The sequence below is a fragment of the Eptesicus fuscus genome, chromosome 23, assembly GCF_027574615.1.
Source record: "Eptesicus fuscus isolate TK198812 chromosome 23, DD_ASM_mEF_20220401, whole genome shotgun sequence".
Lineage (NCBI taxonomy): Eukaryota > Metazoa > Chordata > Mammalia > Chiroptera > Vespertilionidae > Eptesicus > Eptesicus fuscus.
The window spans coordinates 4,565,582-4,586,414 of NC_072495.1; the positions used below are offsets into that span (position 1 = coordinate 4,565,582).

At 49.1% G+C, this 20,833-nt stretch overlaps 1 protein-coding gene and 1 long non-coding RNA gene across 2 annotated transcripts in view; one reads left to right on the top strand and one right to left on the bottom strand.

The window, feature by feature from the left end:
- Positions 1–20,833, top strand: part of LOC129148060 (uncharacterized) — a 116,002-nt gene that overhangs the window by 16,016 nt on the left and 79,153 nt on the right. The gene's annotated exons all lie outside the window — the stretch shown is intronic.
- Positions 1–20,833, bottom strand: part of CCDC60 (coiled-coil domain containing 60) — a 98,960-nt gene that overhangs the window by 801 nt on the left and 77,326 nt on the right. The window contains exons 6-13 of the mRNA XM_008142930.3: positions 16,002–16,092; positions 13,017–13,248; positions 12,421–12,505; positions 8,417–8,488; positions 5,562–5,624; positions 4,781–4,903; positions 2,729–2,860; positions 959–1,148 (exon numbers count right to left, since the gene is read on the bottom strand). Coding sequence (XP_008141152.1) covers positions 959–1,148; positions 2,729–2,860; positions 4,781–4,903; positions 5,562–5,624; positions 8,417–8,488; positions 12,421–12,505; positions 13,017–13,248; positions 16,002–16,092 — 988 coding nt within the window. The remainder of the gene's footprint in view (positions 1–958; positions 1,149–2,728; positions 2,861–4,780; positions 4,904–5,561; positions 5,625–8,416; positions 8,489–12,420; positions 12,506–13,016; positions 13,249–16,001; positions 16,093–20,833) is intronic.

Below are 20,833 nucleotides of genomic sequence, written 5' to 3' on the forward strand. Positions count from 1 at the left end.
GTTCTGTGATGCTCTCACTGGGAGAGGAACATGCTGAGTTTCACTCGCTGGGGCCATGTACTCACCTCAGAGAACGGGGGGAGCCTCCATATCCCCCTCCTCTTGCCCATTCAGAGATGGCCCCATAACTGCCAGGTTAAAGGTAGACCCCATAACTGGCAAGTGGAGGTTGGACAGTTGCCCTGGAGTTCGTTCTGGACTAACCAGCTAGTCTTTCCTGAAAGGGGCCCTTGCTTGCTTGCTTTCACCCCCACTGACTGCCTGCAAGTTCCTCCAATAGTTGAAGTTCTGCACTGGGGCCTTCGCACTGCTCTTCCCTCTGCCTGACCTGCCTGTCCCCTGCTCTTCATAGTGCTGTCTTTTCAGCATTCAGGCCTTGGCTTAAAGCTCACCTTACCCAGTTGCTCTGGCTAAGGTAGGTCCCCTCTACCTTGACCTTGAGCGAGTGCCCCTCAAACTTTATTGTGCATAAAAATCACCCGGGGCCTCACTGAAATGCAGACTGAGTTGGCAGATGTGGTTTGGTGCATAAGATTCTGCATTGCTAAGAAGCACCCAGGGGAGGTCTGTGGGCCACAGTTTTAGTAGCCAGATCTAGAAGGCTCCTCGTTATAATTGCCAGTTATTTTATTCCCTTGTCCGTTTATTTCTGTCTCTCCAAGGCCTCCAGTTTCTGGGGGGGGGGGGGGGGAGGAGGGCACCATTTACAAAGAACATAATGTCCCCTGAAGTTGGGGGGGGGGGAGGGCACCATTTACAAAGAACATAATGTCCCCTGGAGTTGAACAACCAAGATCATGTGACAATCCCTCTTTTATTAGATGATAAGCTCCCAGAAGGCAGAGATCTTTGTCTTTTACGTTGTGTTCCCAGCATTTACAAGGTGCCTGGGTGTTGAGAGGTGGTGGGATGAGGGCCCCCAGGGCCTGGTGCGGGGGGGAAAGGACATGGCAGTTACCTCGATAGCCACGGCGACGTCTGGGGAGCACAGTTCCCAGGTCCTCAGATCCTGTAGCACTTTCAGGAGGACGTGGGGCCTGATTCTCAGGTCCAGGTTTTCCCCGAACTTCTGCAGTTTTGCCAGGATCTTTTTGGCGGGGCGGAAATTCTTCAGATCTTCAGGGAGTTTGGACAGAAGATCAAAGTACCTCGGGTTTCAAGAAGAGAGGGCCAGTCAGGAAGCTGCCAGGGGGTGGGGCTGGCACCTCAGGTCCTCCATCTCTCTCTGCCTCTCATGCACTGCCTCCAGGGCAGCATCAGTCTTTATCTGGGGACTTTCCTCCACCCTAAATGCAAGGGGCCTGCAGATCAGGCACGTCTTTAATTTTTAAGGGCAGTAAAAGCTGGAGCACGATTTGCATCTCATTAGAAAAACAAATTAGGGACATACTTTAAAGAGATGCATTTATTATTTTTCTAGCAAGCTGCACGAAAAGCTTGCAAGAAAGGAAAGGTGACTGAGGTTTTGAAGTGTCACTTTTGAGAGTTAATCAGGCCAGGAGGGACACTTCTGGGGGGGAGTCTGCAGAGTGAGGAGGCTCTCACACACCAGCTGGAGGAGGAGGAGGAAGGAGAGGGGGTGGGGGGCAGGGGGAGGGAGATGGGGAGGGGATAAAGAGGGAGGAAGGGTGTGCATTTCCCATGTCTCCGTGAGGGAGCTTGGGCCATAGCTCTGTGTATTTCAGTGGGTTTTGTGAGCCTTTCTGATGCCACTACAGAGTGTGAGGGCAGTTTGGTAATCCATGGTGGGAACAAGGTGGATTCCAGCCCTGAGGGGGTTCAGGTGTGATGGGGTTTGAGAGGGTCTCTTTTTAAAAGGGCGGCGGTGGCATCTCTTTAAAAAGTCCCCGCCCTGATATATATGTACCCATTGTGGAAAAATTTGAAGAAGAAATTCATCTCCATACACTTTGGGCTCCTCGTACGTACTGTTTTATATTTTATGATATATATTTATATATATTTATGTCTCTTTGTGAGCTTCAGTTCCACACTATTAAAATCATGGAAGTGATTCTGGGTACATTTTTAGACTTTCTCATTTTACTCTTAGAGCTTGATTTACTCACCCTGCCAGGATTAGGTTCATAAGATTACAGTTCATCCGACTCCAATTCTGTGTTGCAGATGAGCATGGAGACTGGGGTCAGGCAGGGGTTTAAATCCTAACACTTCCTTGTTCCTATGCACCCTTCAGGATTTTTGGGGGGAATACAATAGATAATATCTGAACTTTGCTCAGGGTGGTGTCTGCCATCCAATAATCACTCAATTCCTGTTGTTTTTTGTTATACTTATTATCACCCCTGGGCACAGTGTTCCTAGGACATGTCTGCCTGTTGCTGTATCTGTAAGGGGTTAAGTTATTTGAGGGATATAGTGATCACCCCGTAGACCTCTGACTCTGTGGACATTTTCAGGTTGGTTTGCCTTGTCTGCCGCTCCCACAGGGGCTGGTGAGCTGGTCCCTATTTGCAAGTCTGAATCAAATAGAAGATAAATGTGGAGAACAGAGCTGGTCGAATTGTCTGTGCTTCGGGAACAGAAGGGTTCTTGCCTGACTGCTCTGGAGATAGCCTGTTTGGGGGGCCTGTTGCTGGCCAAGGGCGGCTTTGGAGTGATGCCGCTCCACGTTTCGAGAGCTAATGGGATCAAATGTGATTTTGTAACAGCAGCCCTTCCTTCACCCCCTTCAGGGACCGTCTTATCTGGCTCTCAGGATATTTACCAGTGGTCTGCGATTTCTTCCGCATCTCCTTTTACCATGGAGACTTTATGTCTCATTTTTGCTATGTCCTTTTGAAAATTTGAGACGAGGACAAAAGAATGGAACTTCTGGAGACCTCTCTCTTCCTGGCGCCTGCATCACAAGTTGTGAGAGAAAGGGGAAGAAGAGTCAGACCCCTGCCTCCTTTAACCATCCTAGCAGCCTTTTTCCTGCATGAGATTCTTCTTAACCTCCCGGCCACTATTTAATTTACTATCTGGCTTTGGCTACAAGAGGCTACACCTCTCTCCAAGGTCCTGAAATGCTCTTTTGCTACAGTCAGTAATTTTTTTTTTTTAAATCAGCCTTCATTCTCTCCCTACTTTTGATTGTATTTGCACAGCTTTCTCATCTGTAAAATGAAGGATAATAATGGTTCCTAGCTCTCAGAGGTGAGGATTACATACTACAACGTGTGGAAAGTGCTGAACTTGGTGCCTGCCAGTGACAGAGTGGGCGTTTAACTCATGCTGTTTCCTCTCTTCTCCGCTCCCCTTATCATTTTGTGCATATGTCCTATTTCTTCAAAGAGACTTTATAAATATAACCATGCCATTCACCTTATATACATTTCGATAGCTTCCCATTTTACTCAGAATAAAGCCCTCTGAGTAACTTGCCCTCTGAGGCTCTCGATTCTTCAGCCCCTACAACATTTCCCAGCTTTATCCCTATCCTTCCCTCTCTTCTCTCCCAGAATTTTATGCTTTGGCTCATGATCAAAGACTGAGATAAAGTTCAACCTCCACAGGTGGGCTGATAAGGCCTTTTATGATCTGGCCTCTGTTTTTCTCTGATGACCTTGTAAGCAACCACAACCAAGTCCCAGCCACACCTGGCTACTGGTAGTTCCTGACCCACTGGGGCCCTTCTGGCCTCTGGGATTACTGTTCTTTTCCCTGGAACTCCCTATCTTCCTCCTTTACCTGTGTGTCTCTCTGGGTTTGAATGCCACCTTTACTGCTTAACTGCTGGGTGACCTTTGACAAGATACATCTCTGAGCCCACTTTTCTCATCTATAAAATGGGTCTAATAATAGTACCTACTCCATAGGATTGTTGTGAGGACTCAGTGATAAATACACACAAGGCTCTTACACCGTGACTGCTACACAGTAAGTGCCCTGGAAGTATTACCTGACTTTATTAAGCTGAAGATATTGTTTCCCCCAGGATGACCTTGCTGATTGCTGTTGTAGGCTGGGAAGGACACCCTCTTCCCGTGTTCCCTTAGCCCCTGCTCACTCCCCTGTTGGCCCTCATCACTCTGTGTGGTAATTGCCTGTTTACTTCTCTGTCTCCCTCATTAGACTGGGGGCTCCCAGAAGGCAGGCACAATTCACCTCTAATCCCGTGGCTCATAGCAGCCAGTCCATCCAGGCTGAGAGGGCAAAGGGTCATCATGCGACCTTTGTTGAATGGACAAGTTCATTGGAGTGAATGGTCATGGCAGTCAAGGAGAAGGCTGGGATGGGAGGCAGGTATTGGGTTGTCAGAATAAAAAAGTCTCCAATGGCCTCCTGGTGCTCTTAAAGTCAGTTCCAGTTTTAATTATGACATTTATGGCTGGCTGTGCATGATGCAGCTGTCACCTGCCACTTCTCTGTCCTCTTCACACTTTCTATGTCCCTTTCAGCCTTAGGACTCTGTATGCACCTTCCTGCTGCCTGGAATGTCCATCTACCCTCTCACCACCCCACCAGCTCTTCCTTATCCTTGGCGAGGTCTTCCTGGATTACCTGACCTAAATTGGGTCCCCATGGTTTCTCCCTCTCTCAGAGCACTTGCTCTTTTCCTGTATAGCAATAATTATAATTTGTACCTATGTTTATTAATTCAGTTAGCTTGCTTCTGCCCATATTTCCCAGGAGAGATGATAAGCTCTCTGAGGGCAGAGAACACATCCTTCCTGTACCCAGCTGTAGCCTCAGCACCAGCACACGGCATCGTGTGGGCACATAGTAGGTGTCAGATGAATGACCTTTGAGTGAGTGCATCTACATGTATCCTTACTTCATGAGGATTTCCATCTTGTCCTGCAGACAGAAGCCGGCCTCCTGGGCCACGCTGTAGAACTTGGCCCTCATGGTGGTACACACACTCGTCTTGCAGTGGATGAGGTCATGGTAGGTGCGGCTGTGGACACAGACAAGGGGGGTTTGGGGGATCAGGCCCAAAAGACAGACCCATGAGGCTGGCCTCTCTGGGCCCCACAGTGCTTTGCTGTGGGGATTCCCTGTGCCCACCTGGGCTCTCCGCCCTCACCTGGAGCCTCCCCAGCATCACCGTGGATGTAGGAAGGACAGATCTTCCTGACCATATCAGGCTGGTGGTGCAGGCCTTATGGAATGAGCCCACAGTGAGACATCTGGCCAGTTGAGCCCAGCAAATGTTAAGGACCTTGAGATGAAGGTGGAATTTGGAGCTGGGAGATCCAGGTTCAAACTCCAGTGCCACGCTTCTTAGCTGCGTGGGTTGGGCAGGACAATTCATTGGTCAAGTGTCAGCCTGTTTCTCTGTGGTATGGGATAATGTTGCCACCTCATGGGATTGCTTTTGAGGAATAAGCAAGATGGTGAATATGGAATGCTTTTCCCAGGGCCTGGCACAGAGGACGAATTTGTTGCCATTGCTTGTGCTATTGCTCGACATCTTGACCTTGAGCCCCTTGCCCTGGGAGCCCCTGGTCCTTCAGCAGTGTCTATGGCTTCAGGGGGCCTGGTCTGCACTGGGTTATTTCCCCGGGAAGATAGAGGGTGTGGTCGCCACAATCCCTCTTGCCCACCTGGCTTACCTTTTAGACCTCTTCTGGATTGGTTGGCTGTGGGTTTCTCCACTTGTACTGCTGGACCTGTCACTGAAATACAGAGGAATGCTTTCAGGTTGCCTGGAGCCTGCTTTTCACACAAAGGGAAGTTTCAGGGTCCCCTTGACACCTGCTGGCCTCCAGGATTCAGGTCAGGGAGTGGTTCCAATCAAGACACAGGTTATAGAACTCGGTGTGTATTTTTCCCACCTCTTTGCCTTTGCTCATCCCATACCCTGCCTGGATCATCCTTGTTTCTTCTCTCCCTACTAAACTCCTACAGTGTTTCATGGTCTACAGCCGGTTCTGCTTGTTCTGACTCCCCTGGTCCAACGTTGACCTTCTGTCTCTGCCTAGTGGCAGGATGACGTATTTTCTGGGTCCAAGTTTCTTTTGAATAAAATGGGTCTCTAACTGAAGGATAAGTTCATTGTGGACCCTTCTGTCCTCCTGTCACTACCCATGAGCTCTTAACCTGGGGCCGAGGGCAGACTTGGTGAAGGGATGGTTGAGTCCTCCTCGTCATGTTGTCCTGGGTGTTCCTGACCCCAGACTGCCTCTTCATTTAAGGATTCTCTTCTTTAAATTGGACCCTTGAACTGAATATCCTCTTCACTTGACTTTGGAGGCAGACAGAACTGGGTGCAGAGCCCAGCGCTGGTCTGTGGGCCAGGAACTCGCTCTGGAATGCCAGTTTCCTCATCTGTACCCAGTCAACTCCTCATACCCTTTGTCCCTTTCTTATGTGGGGGCTGATTTAATTCCTTGAGTGGCTGTGTCTTCCTGTGACTTTGCCTGGCTGGGGCTCCTGGGGAGTGGGAGAGCTCCCTTGCTCAAGTCCATCCCTTCTCTGTGCCTTCTCCTAGGACCTCCTTTGGTGACCCAGGCCTTCAGCACCAGGGTCTAGCACCTTCTCTCTCACCCTGTCTCCCTTTGTTTATTCCAAACGCCTCAAAAATGGACTTGACTGCTCTATCTGTGTGGTTCTAGAGGGTAAGAATTTTTCATATCCCTGTGATATGTGACTAATTCTTTCCCTTTGGCCTTGTGACCTCCGGGAGTCCTTTAAGGAGGCAGGCCTGGTGTTCTCCCAGACCCCTCTCCGTAGGAAAGGTCCTGGCCTTTTCTGCTTTTCTCAGAGGCTCATGGGACTGGACCTAGAGGTCTTAGGCCTGGCAGGTGGTGGAGCAAATGCTCCACTCAACTAAGGCAGAGCCCCAGTAATAATACCCAGAAGGCCCTGTGTTGGATTCAACCAGCTGCCTCAACCCTACAGATGAATTATTTGGGGAAATGTGTTGGCTGTGACCTTCCTCTTGTAGATGACTTTCTTCTTTTCTAGCAGTGTTATTAGCTGTGATAAACAAACAAACAAACAAACACAGAAATGCAAGCAACAGCCCTGACTGGTTTGGCTCAGTGGATAGAGCGTTGGCTTGCAGACTCAAGGGTCCTGGATTCGATTCCGGTTAAGGGCATGTACCTTGGTGCGGGCACATGCCCAGTGGGGAGTGTGCAGGAGGCAGCTGATTGATGTTTCTCTCTCATCGATGTTTCTAACTCTCTATCCCTCTCCCTTCCTCTCTGTAAAAAATCAATAAAATATATTTAAAAAAAAAGAAATACAAGCAACAAAAGATCCTTTTGGCTGCCTCAGTCTCCTTTCCCTTGTCTCTCATTGAGTTTCAGCCATCCTGGTCTTTGCTCAATGCCTTTAAGTTGCTCCCTGTCTCAGGCCTTTTGCACATGCTATTTCCTCTGCTTGGAACACTATCCCCACCTTTCCCAGCCTCTCAAGCATGTCAAACTCGGGCTGATGAGTGCATGCCTCACTTAAATGAGGCATGTGGCCTACTGGCCGCAAGTTTAACATGCTTGTATAGTTCCAATCTCGACTTAAATGTCAAAGTCCATCTTGGCTAAGACCCTGGTGCTCAACCTTCAGCCACAGTAATGATTACAGGGCTGACTCTGGGGGGTTATTTGATAAATGCATGACTGTCCCATTTATCAAATGGGACCAGCGATTCATAACCATGGACAGGATTCAAGGAGTCCATAAATGTGATGGAAAAAAAGTCACAGCTTTATTTTACCTAGCCGTGCGCAGGAATGGAAATCACAGGCATTTGCACGTCACATGGCAATTGTGGGAGCTGTTTTGAAAAACCATTTACCCTCGACACGAATCCAAAATTACGATCATTCCTAGAGCGGCCGCTCGGACTTGTCACATGGTGGGTTTGCTGAAGAAACTCACAGATGTACTACATCCCAGATTCGGTTGTAATATCCTAGTCCACCTACGACTCACTATAGATTGCTTTGTAAACCTCGGTGATTTATCGTTGCATCGGAAAGGATCCATAGGCTTCCTCCGACTGTTTATGGCACAGAGAAGTGGTGACCACAGTCCAGACCTTGAGATTCATGAGGGCAGGCCGCAGTTGTCTTATTTGCTGCGGAATCCCCCCCAAACCCAGCATAGCTCCTGGCCCAGAGTGGGTTCAATGAATATTCTTGAGATGAATGGATGAGATGGGGGCAGATCTCCCCTGCCCCACTGTAACTCACCTGATAAAGAGGGAAGAACTAGCTCTGTAACACACGCTCCCTAATGGAGGCTGCGAAACGTGTGGCTGCTTAGTATGCGGTTGTTGGGGAGAAATGCCTGGGTACTCACCCTGGACCCGGGAGTTAAGGGGCTTATTTCTAGTGAAGAAGGAAAAAGCTGACCCTCCCTGCCCCCCATTCCATGGTCTGGTGAGGAGCGGTTGTACAACGGCCCCTGTAACTGAGGGGTGCCTCCTGACCGACCTGCTGTGGGCCCCAAGCCTTCCTACCTGGATTTGAGGGTCATCTGCATGTCTTTATAGGCAGAATCGCTCTTGGTTTGTTTCAACATTGATGAGATACTGCAAAGCGAGAAGAACCTCTTAGTAAGGTACCAGACCTGTGGGGCTCCTGAGGCGGTCATTGTCTGTGGGAGGACAAAGGCTTCTCTCTCTGGAGCAGGGCTCCTTAGAGTACCGGGCACAGGACTCACCTGGAAAGACTGCCGGGAATACGGATTCCTGGGCCCTGCTCCCGGGATTTGCATATATTAGGCCTGGAGTGGGGCCCTACCCCGGAAGCTGCATTTAAAACCACACACATGCACACACGCACACACGTACCCACACTTCTGATACATATGTGCAGGGAGCACATTTTGAAACCTGAGAGTTTCTCAGCATACTGTGATGTAATGCCCACCGGAAATACTTATTAAAAAACACTAGTAGCCCGTTTGCACGAAGATTCGTGCAATAGACCTTCATTCACCTGGCTGCCTGCACCAGTTTTCTGCCAGCACCGGGGACCCAGGCCTTGGCTGTGGCCACCGCCTTCTGCCTTCTTTCAGGGTCGGGGCTTGGCCCCAGGCGGTGGCCTTGGGCTCAGCCGCACCCAACATCCCTGCTAAGGATCACAGGAGCCGACTCCCAGTGGTTTCCTGCGATCTGTGCAGGCTCCCCGCTGGTGCCCAAGGCCGGGAAAGCCTCCGCCCGAGGCTTTCCTGGCCTTGGGCTCGGCAGCACCCAGCGTCCCTGCTATGGATCGTAGGAGCCGACCCCTGGTGGTTGCCTACGATCCGTGCAGGCTCCCTGCTGGTGGCTGGTGCCTGAGGCTTTCCCGGCTTTGGGCTCCGCCACACCCCAACGTCCCTGCAACAGTTTCCTGGTGGGCGTGGTTGGTGGGCATGGCTTGGTTGGTGGGCGTGGTTTGGGCGTAGCGAAGGTGCGGTCAATTTGCATATTTGTCTATTATAAGGTAAGATGGTTTCCATCCAGCCAGCATGGCTCAGTGGTTGAGTGTCGACCTATGAACCAGAAGGTCATGGTTTGATTCCTGGTCAAGGCACATGCTTGGATTGTGGGCTCAATACCCAGTAGAGGGCATGCAGGAGGCAGCTGATCAATGATTCTCTCTCATCATTGATGTTTCTGTCTCTCTCTACCTCTCCCTGAAATCAATAAAAATATATTTTAAAAAATAAGGTTTCTTCTGGAGATTCTGACCCAGTAGGCTGGGGTGAAGACCAGAAATTTGCATTTTTCACAAACATCCCAGCTGATTCTTTGGGGACGTTTGGGGATCTTTGGGGACCTTTGGGGAATCTTTGGGGAACTTTGGAAAATACAGCTAGAGCCATGGTTGGCAAACTGCAGCTCGCGAGCCACATGCGGCTCTTTGGCCCCTTGAGTGTGGCTCTTCCACAAAATACCATGGCCTGGGCGAGTCTATTTTGAAGAAGTGGCATTAGAAGAAGTTTAAGTTTAAAAATTTGGCTCTCAAAAGAAATTTCAATCGTTGTACTGTTGATATTTGGCTCTGTTGACTAATGAGTTTGCCGACCACTGTCCTAGATGATGTTATGATCTGAATGTTTGAGTCTTCTTGCCTTCCCAATTCATACATTGAAATCTTAGCCCCCCAAGGTGATGGTTAGGAGGTGGAGCCCTCATGAATGGGATAGTGTCCTTCATAAGAGACCCTAGGGAGCTAGCTTGTCCCGCTGCCATGTGAGGTCACAGTGAGAGGACAGCAGTCTGTGAGGCAGAGGGCCCTTACCGGACACCAGATCTGCCCGAACCTCGATCTTGGCTTTCCAGCCTCCAGACTGTGAGATAGAAATGTCTGTTGTTTATGAACCACCCAGTGCATGGCATTCTGTGATAGCGGCCCAAACGGACTAAAGACGGATGACAGAGGGCGCTCCGGCCTTGAGGCTGGGGCCTGGGTAGGTTGGAACCCTAGGATTCCATGTCCACCTTGATGGGAGCCAATTTGATGTCTAAAGTGAGAAGGGAATCCCGGTTCTAGAGTGAGGAGAAGCCCTCACTGCCTGCGGCCTCGGAGAGATGGGGAGATTTTCCTCCCGGAGGAGTGAGGAGGACGGGGCATTTCAACGGGTTCTTGCTCTGCAGCCATGGTTATTTTATCATCAAAGCGGACACAGAGGCCACGTGATGAGTTTTGTGCGGAGCAGATTCTTGCCTGGTTTTTGTCTTTGGCGACCCTATGCAAGTCACTCACCACCATTCTTCTATGTCTGTGAGACGGAGCGATGGTTATGCTTAATAAGTGTGTCTCGGCAAGGAGCAGCGAGGACTGTGGGACGCTATGTGTGTGAAATAAAAGTCATGGCCATCACCACCACCATGACCACCACTGCCACTTGTTGCATGCCTGCAGCTTGCCAGGCACATGCTAGTATGTGAAATGCATTATATCTCATGAAATGCATAAAAACGACTCATTGGAGTAGACATTACATCCATAACAATAATAGTAATACTTTAACAGGCTGATAGCATTGAATTCTTACTGCAACCCTTTGGGATAGGTTGTCAGTGAGCCTCATTTTACAGAATGGGAATCAGGCTCAGAGCGGTGAAGCAACTTGCTCAACATCACACGGCAGTGAAATGATGAGGATGGAGATTAACCTTCGTCTGTTTGGTCTGAAGGCCAATGCTTTGATGCTGCCCGATCTCATTTTATTAGAAGAGGAAATGGAGAAAAGTTGAGGGACTTGTTCCAGAGCCTCAGGGTTTGCACCCATGGCAGTCGACTCCAAGCCAGTGTTCACACCAGGAGTTCTTACAAAGGGGGGAGGGGCTTTGTAGAGCTGACTCTCATCATGATTGTCTCTCTTTAATGTGGAGGAATCAGGCAGGCAAGCAGGTCTTGGGGGCCAATGCTGTCTCTGAGTGCCTGTGAGGGCCACGCCTCCAAGCCCTGATGCGAATTGAGGCAGCAGCGGAGAAATTCATCATTGCAAGCGGAGGTGAAAGTGCTTGGTGAACTGTAATTACGGTGACAACAAAAACCAATAAGTCATAGCCGGCATCTCAGTTGGCTGAAGGCGATGATGAACCTCTCCTGGTACCTCATTTACTTTCAGCAAGTAATTTGCTTATTGGGAGGATCTACACTTGGGAAGGGAACTCCAGCTCTCGCCCATGTGCTCTCCGAGGCTTTTAGAGGCCAGAAGCTCTGTGGACAATGCTTCCCACCTGAAGAAGACTCCTCAGGTTCAAGTCTGACCCTCTGAGCCAATGCCATTGGTCGCCAGCTTGAAACCTCAAAGGATTCCTGTGACTCCTGGGATAGACACGAGACTCAGTGAGGTGGCCTCCAAGGTCCCAGATAGACTCATGCCTCTTCCCATCCATTTGTGCTGCATCTCAGTGCTTTGAAGGTGCCATGGTCCCTCGACCAGGTTCGCATATGTATATGTGTTGCCTATAATGTTCTCCCTTGCCCCTCCCCAACTTTGCCTGGCTAGGTCCTTTTCATGCTCCATTCAAAAATCTCAGCTTAATGTTTCTTCTTGGAGGAACCTTCCCTGATCACCATTCCAGACGAGATCAGGTACCCGTATTATTTACTCGCACAGGTCTGAGCTTTCCTGCCAGAACCCTTCCCTCTGTAATTAGCCCATAGCCCATAGCCCATACATTTTCTTAAATATTCACTAACAGAATGAATGGATAACCTTATAGAGAATGGTTTCTGGAATCAGAAAGATCTGGGTTCACATCGTGGTCTTACATTCATTCACTGGGTGACCTCCAGCAGGTTCCTTCGCCTCTCTGAGCCGCATTTCCTTATTTGTAAATAAAGATAATGGTACCTGCCTTGTAGGGTGCTTGTAAGAACGTGGGGAGATGATACACACAAGAAAAGCACACCACTCAGTGCTGGCGCAGAGAACACGCTCAGTAACTGGGAGCTGCTGTTGTGAATATTGCCGTTCTGATCCTGATACCCTTTATTTGCCCCAGGGGTCGCGAGAACATACCTGGGTGCTTTTTTTTGCACCTCGCTGTCCATCATGATCGTCCTCCGGGCTTCCTCCCGAACCATCTCCAGGAGCTTCTGCAGACCTGATGGGAACAGGAGAGCTCACTGTCTGGAGGGCTCTCTTGAGACCGGACTGTGCGGGACAGGGCCCAACCCCAGCCTGATGTCGCCTCTGCTTCTCAGGGTGGGGGAGCTGCAGAGGGATTGGAGCGGGTCCAGAAGAGGTGGCGCACAGTGTTTGGGAACTAAGTGACGTGTGGAGCTTTAGACACGACTTTCTGATTACAGGTTTAAATGATAATGTTTTGTATAAACTGGGCTAAATGAAATATATTGTTAACATTGTAAACAGAGAAATTGATGACCATTGGCTGTCTCCCAAGGAGAAATAGCTCAGAGTAGCCCAGGTTGGAGGGTATATTTCTGATCTCCACTGGAGTCAAGCAGAGGGGTTCCAGGGGATAGAACAGGCCTAGGGAACCCCTGTGTCTCTCTTAACTGAGTCGGGGCAGAAGTGGAGCAGGAGGAGGTCTTGCTATCTGGCTTCAAGGCAGAGCGTCAGGGCAGCCTGGTCAGACCTCAGGCAGGACTTACTGATGTGGAGATCCTCGTCTGGCCTGGTGGAAGACGACTCCGTGTCCTCGATGTCCTTGTTGCCTGCTGCCTGGACAGTCACGCTCGGGGGCTCATCCGAGCCAGGGTTCATGGAGATCATGCTGCTCAGGGGAGATGACCCTGCACTGGCCCGAGACAGGCTGAGTACCGAGCCTCGCCGGCTTGGTTTGCGACTCGTGGCACGCTGTGTAGGAGTTTTGAATTTCTTGGTCTGAAGGAAAGAGAGAAGAAAGAGGGATTTTTAGAAAGAAGGCAGGCTTGGCCCGCGTGACTCAGTGGTTGAGCGTCAACCCAAGAACCAGAAGGTCATGGCTGGATTCCCGGTCAGGGCAGGTTCCCTCCTTGGATAAATTAGGAGCTTGATACAGTGTCCTCTTTGTCTTGACATTGGTCAAGAGCTTACTAGCCGGACAGAAAGCCCCTCTACTCCCTGCCGCCCTGGGAGAGAGGATGTCCAAGCTCAAGGATAACGCCCCTTGCTATTTCCCCTGGCACAACGTGAGTTCCCGACTCTAGAAACCAGGTGCTTTAGATCAACGCCATTTTTGAAGGACAGACATATTGTGTCCTGGGGGCAGCAGTGAGCACGGGACTCAGCCAGGGGACTTCAGGGGGACCTTGAGCAAGTCACTCGGCCTTGCCTCAGTTTCCTCATCTGTAAAACAAAGAGGAGGGACTGGGATGCTCTGAGAAGAGCTTTTCATATCTTCCTTGGGTAGGATTTCATTTTGTGCTTCTGAAGTTGCCATTAATTGAAATTCAATTAATAATCCCAATCAGGAAATCCAAAGTGAAGGGCCGACACTCCTGATTAGTTGAGAGTGGGGGAATGTGACAGGCAGGCTCAGCATCTTCCTTGCCCTTCATTGCGCTGACTCTCTCTGAATTGGCTTTAACCCCAGTGCTTCTCTGTTGTTTTGTATTTCACCCAAGAGCTGTGCTAACCAGCTGCTGTGTCACACCTCAGTAGAGGCTGCAGTGATTCCTTATACTTCCTGAGAAGTAGGGGTTCCACACTGATGGCTCATGAGGAGACATGTTTAGCTGCCCAATATTTTACCAACTGGGGAGATTTTTAAATAGAAACTGAGGCTATTGGTCTCTTAAAAATGCTAAGCCCTCGGCTCCCATCCTCACACAGCAAAATGAGCTAATGGGGAGCGGAGGTTCTTCCTGACGCTGGGCCAGAGGCTTCCTGTTTGCCACAGACCTCACCCCCACCAGGGCTTACTCAGCCTGATGGTTTTTTATTTACTTAGCTTGCCAGGCTCTCACGCACACTGCCTCGGCCCCACTAAGCTCCACACAGAGAGAAGAGTCTGTCTTGCTGAGTGAGTTGCCTAGAGCCTCTCTTGCACAGTGCTCATCAGACAGGTGGAGAAACCGGGTCAGGAGAGATGAAAGGACGAGTCCAGTGCCACACAGCGAACTGAGTCCCAGTGGCAGAGCGAGGTCTCCTGATTCCTAATTATGTCCTCCCCCACCCCCAGAGTGGACCACGTTGTGGCCCAGAGCTTGACCCACAGACTTGCCCCGGGGAATTCAATTTTGTGAGAGCTCACGTGTGGTGATTCACTCTCTCCTCCGATTTCCCTTGTGTATGTTCCCGAAGGATATTTTTTAAAGGTTTGTGGCTCCTGCTGCTTTTTCTGTGCAACTCTGGAGACAGATGCACACGCTATCTCCATAGCAACTTTCTGTGATAAAAACCAGCATCCTGACTTCTCGGAGCTATGAGCACCCTGATGAAAGAGCAAGAAAATGTCGAGGCTCTTTATGAGGGCCAATTATAATCATGATACCGTGGAGAACATGCGCTCAGAGACTCAGTGTTTCATAAGCAGTGGTTAATAAACAGGCTAGGATTAACTCTTGGCTCTGCCATTACCCAGCTGTGTGACCTCATGCAAGTCACTTAACCTCTCTGAGCCCCTGTTTTCTCCTCTTCCATCTGGAATCAGAATAGTGCCTCATGGGATTTTTAAGAGGACAGACTAGCTTCCTTAGCACAGAACCTGGTCCATTGCAATGATGTTAAAAAGTGGCTTCTAAAAGATGCATAGCCACAATAAGCTCAGCACTTGAACATTTAAAAATTTTTTTTTATTGATTTCAGAGAGGAAGGGAGAGAGAGATAGAAACATCAATCATGAGAGAGAATCACTGATTGTATGCCTCCTGTATGCCCCCCACTGGGGATAGAGTCCACAACCCGGCATGTGCCCTTGACAGGAATCGAACCTGGGACCCTCAGTCCACAGGCCCACGCTCCATCCACTGAGCCAAACCAGCTAAGGTGGCACTTGAACATTTTCAGGGTGAGTGTGTGTATTGTTTCCTGGGATCCTTTACTAATGTGAAGGAGACAGGGATGAGCATCATACCCATTTTGCAGGTAAAAGGAAAGGTTCAGCAAACACTCTAGTTGTATGCTTTCTCAATGACCTTTACATACCTAATATCATCTGTCATTATTATTGTTTTGGTGCTTTGTTGAGTAGATGAATTTGGAAAATTTTTGGGTTAAGAATAGTTTTTGGTGAAAAGAATAGACTTCTTGATATTTCCTTAATAAACACATGTTCTAGTTTATAGAAAGCCCTGTCTGTTGAATCATTCACTTTCTCTCTCTCTCTCTCTCTCTCTCTCTCTCTCTCTCTCTCTCTCTCTTATTGAGTGAGTCCATTTCCTTCTGGTGACATTTCCTTCTATTATTGAGTGAGTTCATTTCCTATTGAGCAGCACCGTGGCCACCCCTCCCTGTCTCTGTGATTGGTGTCCAGCCAATGTCATTTCTCCTATAACCTCCAGATGACTATCTAAGAGAATGTGGTTCTGACTTTCCTTCACTCAGAGAACGAGCTAGAAAAGAAGAACCCAGTGAGAGAAAGGACTGGAGAGAATGCCTCCAGCACAAGTTGGGGCTGGTCACCAGATGGCAGAGTCTCACGCACTGTCTGTTACCTTGGGTGCCGAGAGGAAGTGCTCCCACCGCTGTCCCATGGACTTGTCCTTAGTGATTTTTTTTATTGTGCTCTTGCTTCCACCTGGGTCCCTTAGTGAGAAACAGAAATAGCTTAGTGAGTTTTCTGGTTCCAGAGTCTTGGTTTATTATGAGTTATTTTAAGAAATGCAATAAACAGATGATGAATGGTGGCTGGTCTTAGTTATTAAGACCAGCCCCCCCATCCTGTACTTGTGAAGAAGTGGGAGGTTACAATTCTCCATAACTGGGTCTTGCAAGTGAAAATCAAGGTTAGGGAGACTACTGCTTACTCTATCCGTCCACCCAACCCATCCAATCCATCCCATTCATCCAACCCATCCATCCAATCCATCCTTGCAGTCCATCTAGTCCATTCCATCCAGTCTATCCATTCAATACATGCCTCCCTCTCTCCCTTCCTCCCTCCAATTCATCCATCCAGTCCATCCAATCCATTTCACCCAATCCATCCATCAAATCCATCCATTCATTCATCCATCCAGTCCATCCAATCCATCCCATTCATCTAATCCATCCATTCAGTTCATCTAGTGCAGTGGTCGGCAAACTCATTAGTCAACAGAACCAAATATCAACAGTACAACGATTGAAATTTCTTTTGAGAGCCAAATTTTTTAAACTTAAACTTCTTCTAATGCCACTTCTTCAAAATAGACTCACCCAGGCCGTGGTATTTTGTGGAAGAGCTACACTCAAGGGGCCAAAGAGCCGCATGTGGCTCGAGAGCAGCAGTTTGCCGACCACGGATCTAGTCCATTCCATCCAATCCATTCAACCCATCCCTCCCTCCATCCCTCCATCCAATCCATCCATCCAGTCCATCCAATCCATTTCACCCAATCCATCCAGTCCATCCATTCCTTTCATGCCGTTCATCTAATCCATCCATCCATCCATCCATCCATCCATCCATCCATCCACCCCCACCCACCCACCCACCCACCTCTTTCTTTATTCCCCTTTTCTCTGCAGGAAGGACTTTAGATGGCTGGGATCCTTTCAGTCATTTGACTGGCTGTCGCCTGGCGTAGATGAGGGCCTTGAGGGAATGAGATGGTCAGACCAGTTTGATGGGGAGAGGCACTGACGGGGTCTAGAGTTATCAGGGGCTGCAGAGTGCCAGTGGTGGGGGAGATGCTCAGATCTAGGAGGCAAAGGTGATCAAGACCAACCTTACTTAGGACTGGCTTCTCATGGCCTGGGGGGAGAACCAAAGGCCTTCACCAGCCAAAGGGAGGGGGTGCGCTCCTCACTGGCAGAACCTGGCTGGGCACCTGCCAGTTCATGGCTTTGATGCACGAAATGTGCCCAGACACCAAGGTGGAAGTGGGCTGGGGAGGAGGGTGAGACCGTGCCTCAAGCTTTTTGTAAGACTTTATGTTTGATTACTCAATAAAAAGCCCTCTGAATAATTAACAGTAAAGCTCATTTAACGTGGTTCTGCCTGCCTCTCCCCTGAGTAATCAAATTAGGGAATATTTAAAATCCAGCCAGAGAAAGGAGCAGCAATGCTTCAGTTCTGTAAACAGTATTTAAACTCTGTGGCATTTCTGAAATCTGATTTAAGGCTCACCAACTAGAAGCGTTAGCGCTTCCTCTTTGGAGCATTTCTTTCCACAGGGCTTTTTGCCTTTTCCCTTTGCTAACACAGCCCCTGCTGTGCCTCTAGCCTTCTTGAAGTTCAAAAGCAACCCCTTCCCCTTTTAAAATTAAATCTGGTCTAAGCCAAGCTTTCAAAAGTTTAAATATTCAGGCCGATTGGGGAAGATGGAGGTTTTCTGTTAACACCGACTTCCAAGATGACCCGAAATCTGTTGCAACTTCAGGCAGCGGGCTAAATGAGCTAACATGCAGCTAGCTCCCCAGAGAGCTTAAAGGCCTGTGCCTGCTCTTGCAAAGCCACTGATGAAGAAAGGACCTGGTTAGACAGAATCAGTCTCTCTTTCATTTTCAGAAGCAAATAAACCAAAAGGGAAGACCAATAGGGGGAGGAAAAGAAATGAACCGTCCGAGCGTTGTCGTCCACAGTGGGCTGACTACACACCTTTCGGAAAAGGGCAAAGCCATTGGTGCCCCTCCCGGTAGCTTGGTGGGTTGGTCATTATGTGGTTCACCAAATGGTCCCAGGCCTCAGGCTCCTAGAAGTCAGGTGTCGCACCGTGACTTGCTTTGCATGAAAGTGACATGTGGCACTTAGGGTGTCGGGCTTCGAGGCGGAGCCCCTTTTCTGCTGTGTGGGTGGCGGAAGCTTGTATTGAGATGGAGCTCCTACCAGCCTGGGCCTTTGAGCGACTCTAATGAGCAGAGAGCCCCATGTTGATGACATGTAGGGTGAACAAGGAATAAACTTGTGTTGTGTGACGCCACCGAGATTTTGGGGTTGTTCATTATGGCAGCTTAACCCTGCTTACCTAATTGATGTCCCTGATTTACTGTCTGTGACCTCAGGCAAGTCTCTCCGCGTGTCAGAACCAGGAAAGTGGTATATCTTGGTGGCTTAAGAATCGGGCAGGCTGGCTGCCCCACTGCTTCCTACTCGTGTGTTTGTGTAAGTTATTGAGCCTCTCTGAGCCTCAGTTTCCTCATCTGTAAGATGGGGTGGTATTAGCTATGTGGTGAAGATGGAATGAGGCTTGCTAAGAACTTCGTGAAGTTCCTTGCACAGAGAACTGAATACAGTTAAACTATTAAGAGCAATATCCCCTTTTCAACAGAGATCTTCCTGTGGCTTGGAGGAGGGGTGGGGAATGAGATACCAAGGCAGATCCACTGGGGAGAGGTGGCTGTGATTTCTGGACTATAATTTCCACCTGCTGACACTTTCTGGGAGATCCAATTTGCTGGGAATCCAGGGATGAGGGCACCGAGCTCTGTCCCCTCTCTTTCCGGCACATTTGTTCCTAACGTTCACTTGAAGATGTCTGTCCACGGTGGCAGTCAGAGTAATTTTTCTCAGATACTTCACTCTCTTTCTGAACCAACTTTCACCTTCTTCTCTGAGTGGGAAGGCTGTTGTCTGGTTTAGGAGGCATCCTGTGCCCATGACCCAGATGGAGAGTGGAGGTAACTGCTGATTTGGCACCAGGAAGAGGACAGAGGTCAAAGCTCTTGGGATCACCACCCAGGTCGCCCTGTTCTGCCTCCTGAGTGAGGGGTGCATGCTGATCACCCTGCCATGCCCCCCACTCCTGTAGAGATGCCACTTGGGTAAAGGACTGGAGGAATGTGATTAGAGCCATGCAGAGAGGAGGGCAGAGGTCACTCAAATGTCACCTCTTGAGTGAGTCACCCCACCCCTTCGTCACTGTCACATCACCCTCTCAATTTCTTCATGATGCTGAATATCCCAAAGTATCTTGATTATTACATGTTTATCTGTGGCCCCTCCCACCTCCCCTAGAACAGAATCCAGAGAGCAGGGATGTGTCTCTTCTTCCAGTGGTGCCTGAAAACAGCAGGTTGGAGGGAAATGAGGCTTTTCAGTGGTGGGGGCACCTAACAACAGAAAACCACTTCAGTGTAATAATTGCTATTGTGTGTGTTGTTACATTGTCTTTTTGTAAGAGCGACAGTCTGGAAAACACTTAAAGTTTTATTTCTTTTCTAGCCTTAAGTCTCAGTGGCATTGATAATCACAGAGCTAACTGCTCTTTAAGCAGGGATTTTAATCTTGAGTAGCTGTCCTACGGGGAGCTCTCATTGTGTTCCCAGACATTGGACTAAATGCTCTGTGCGCGTTCTCTTAATTCTTACAACTCTTCTAGGTCAGGAACCCATTAGGCAGATGAAGAAACAGAGGCCCAGACATGTTAAGTGACTTGCCCAAGGTCACAGTACATGGCAGGGCCTGGGCTCATCCAGGCCTGTCTGATGCTAAAGTCCTGATCTTTATCCCTCTAATCCATCTAGGCTTTAAACCATGCAATGGAAGATTTGGGGAAATTCTCATTATGACATAAGGATGAAACATCACAAGTAGGGATTAAGTGTTAAAGAGAAGAAAGATACCCTCTGCCTTTCTTGCTAACGAAAAAGATACTTTCTGGCACTTTCTAGGGAACTTAACCCCTTTCCTCACCCCCCCTCCACTGATTTGCTAAATTAAAAAAAAAAAATCAATCTCAGGCAGCGTTGTGCTGGAGCTGGCCCCCACGGGCTCACAAGTTCTGAGCGTGCCTCTTCCCAGCTGCGAGTCCCGTGACATCATGCTGCTTAGCCTGGACGCAGCCGCAGCAGGACCATTTCCACCGGGACATGGCCTGACTGTAGTCATGGCTTCTCCAGCTGGGAGAGCTGGTTATTAACCCTTTACCTGCACACACTGACCCCTAACTGAAATCACCACCAGGAGCAAGTAAATCGCTAGAAAACACAAATCCCAGCGAGTCCTCTGGCTTCCTCTGGGAATCTCTGCTGTCAGGTGTGGCTGAGGTTCTGCTCTGAGAAGTCATAGTAGAACCTGCATAACCTCTCAAGGTGACCACAGGTAACAGTTCTTTTGGTCACGGTCTGGGCACATTCCTAAAGCCAATCAAAGGAGAGAAAGACGGTTCTTTCTGTCTTCTTGGCCCCAATTCTGCATTATGTTCTCACCTCAATTTGGGAGAACAGGCGCTCAGCTGTCAGAGGCAAAATGTTGCCGCTGGAAGCTTGCTTGGGGAGATGAAATGCTATTAGAAGTCCATTGGCCGAGGGCCCTTTTCTTAGAATCTAAGCAGTCAACTGTGAAAAAAATTAGATGTTGCTTTGACCTGGAAATTCGATTTCTCAGAATCTAGCCAACAGAAAT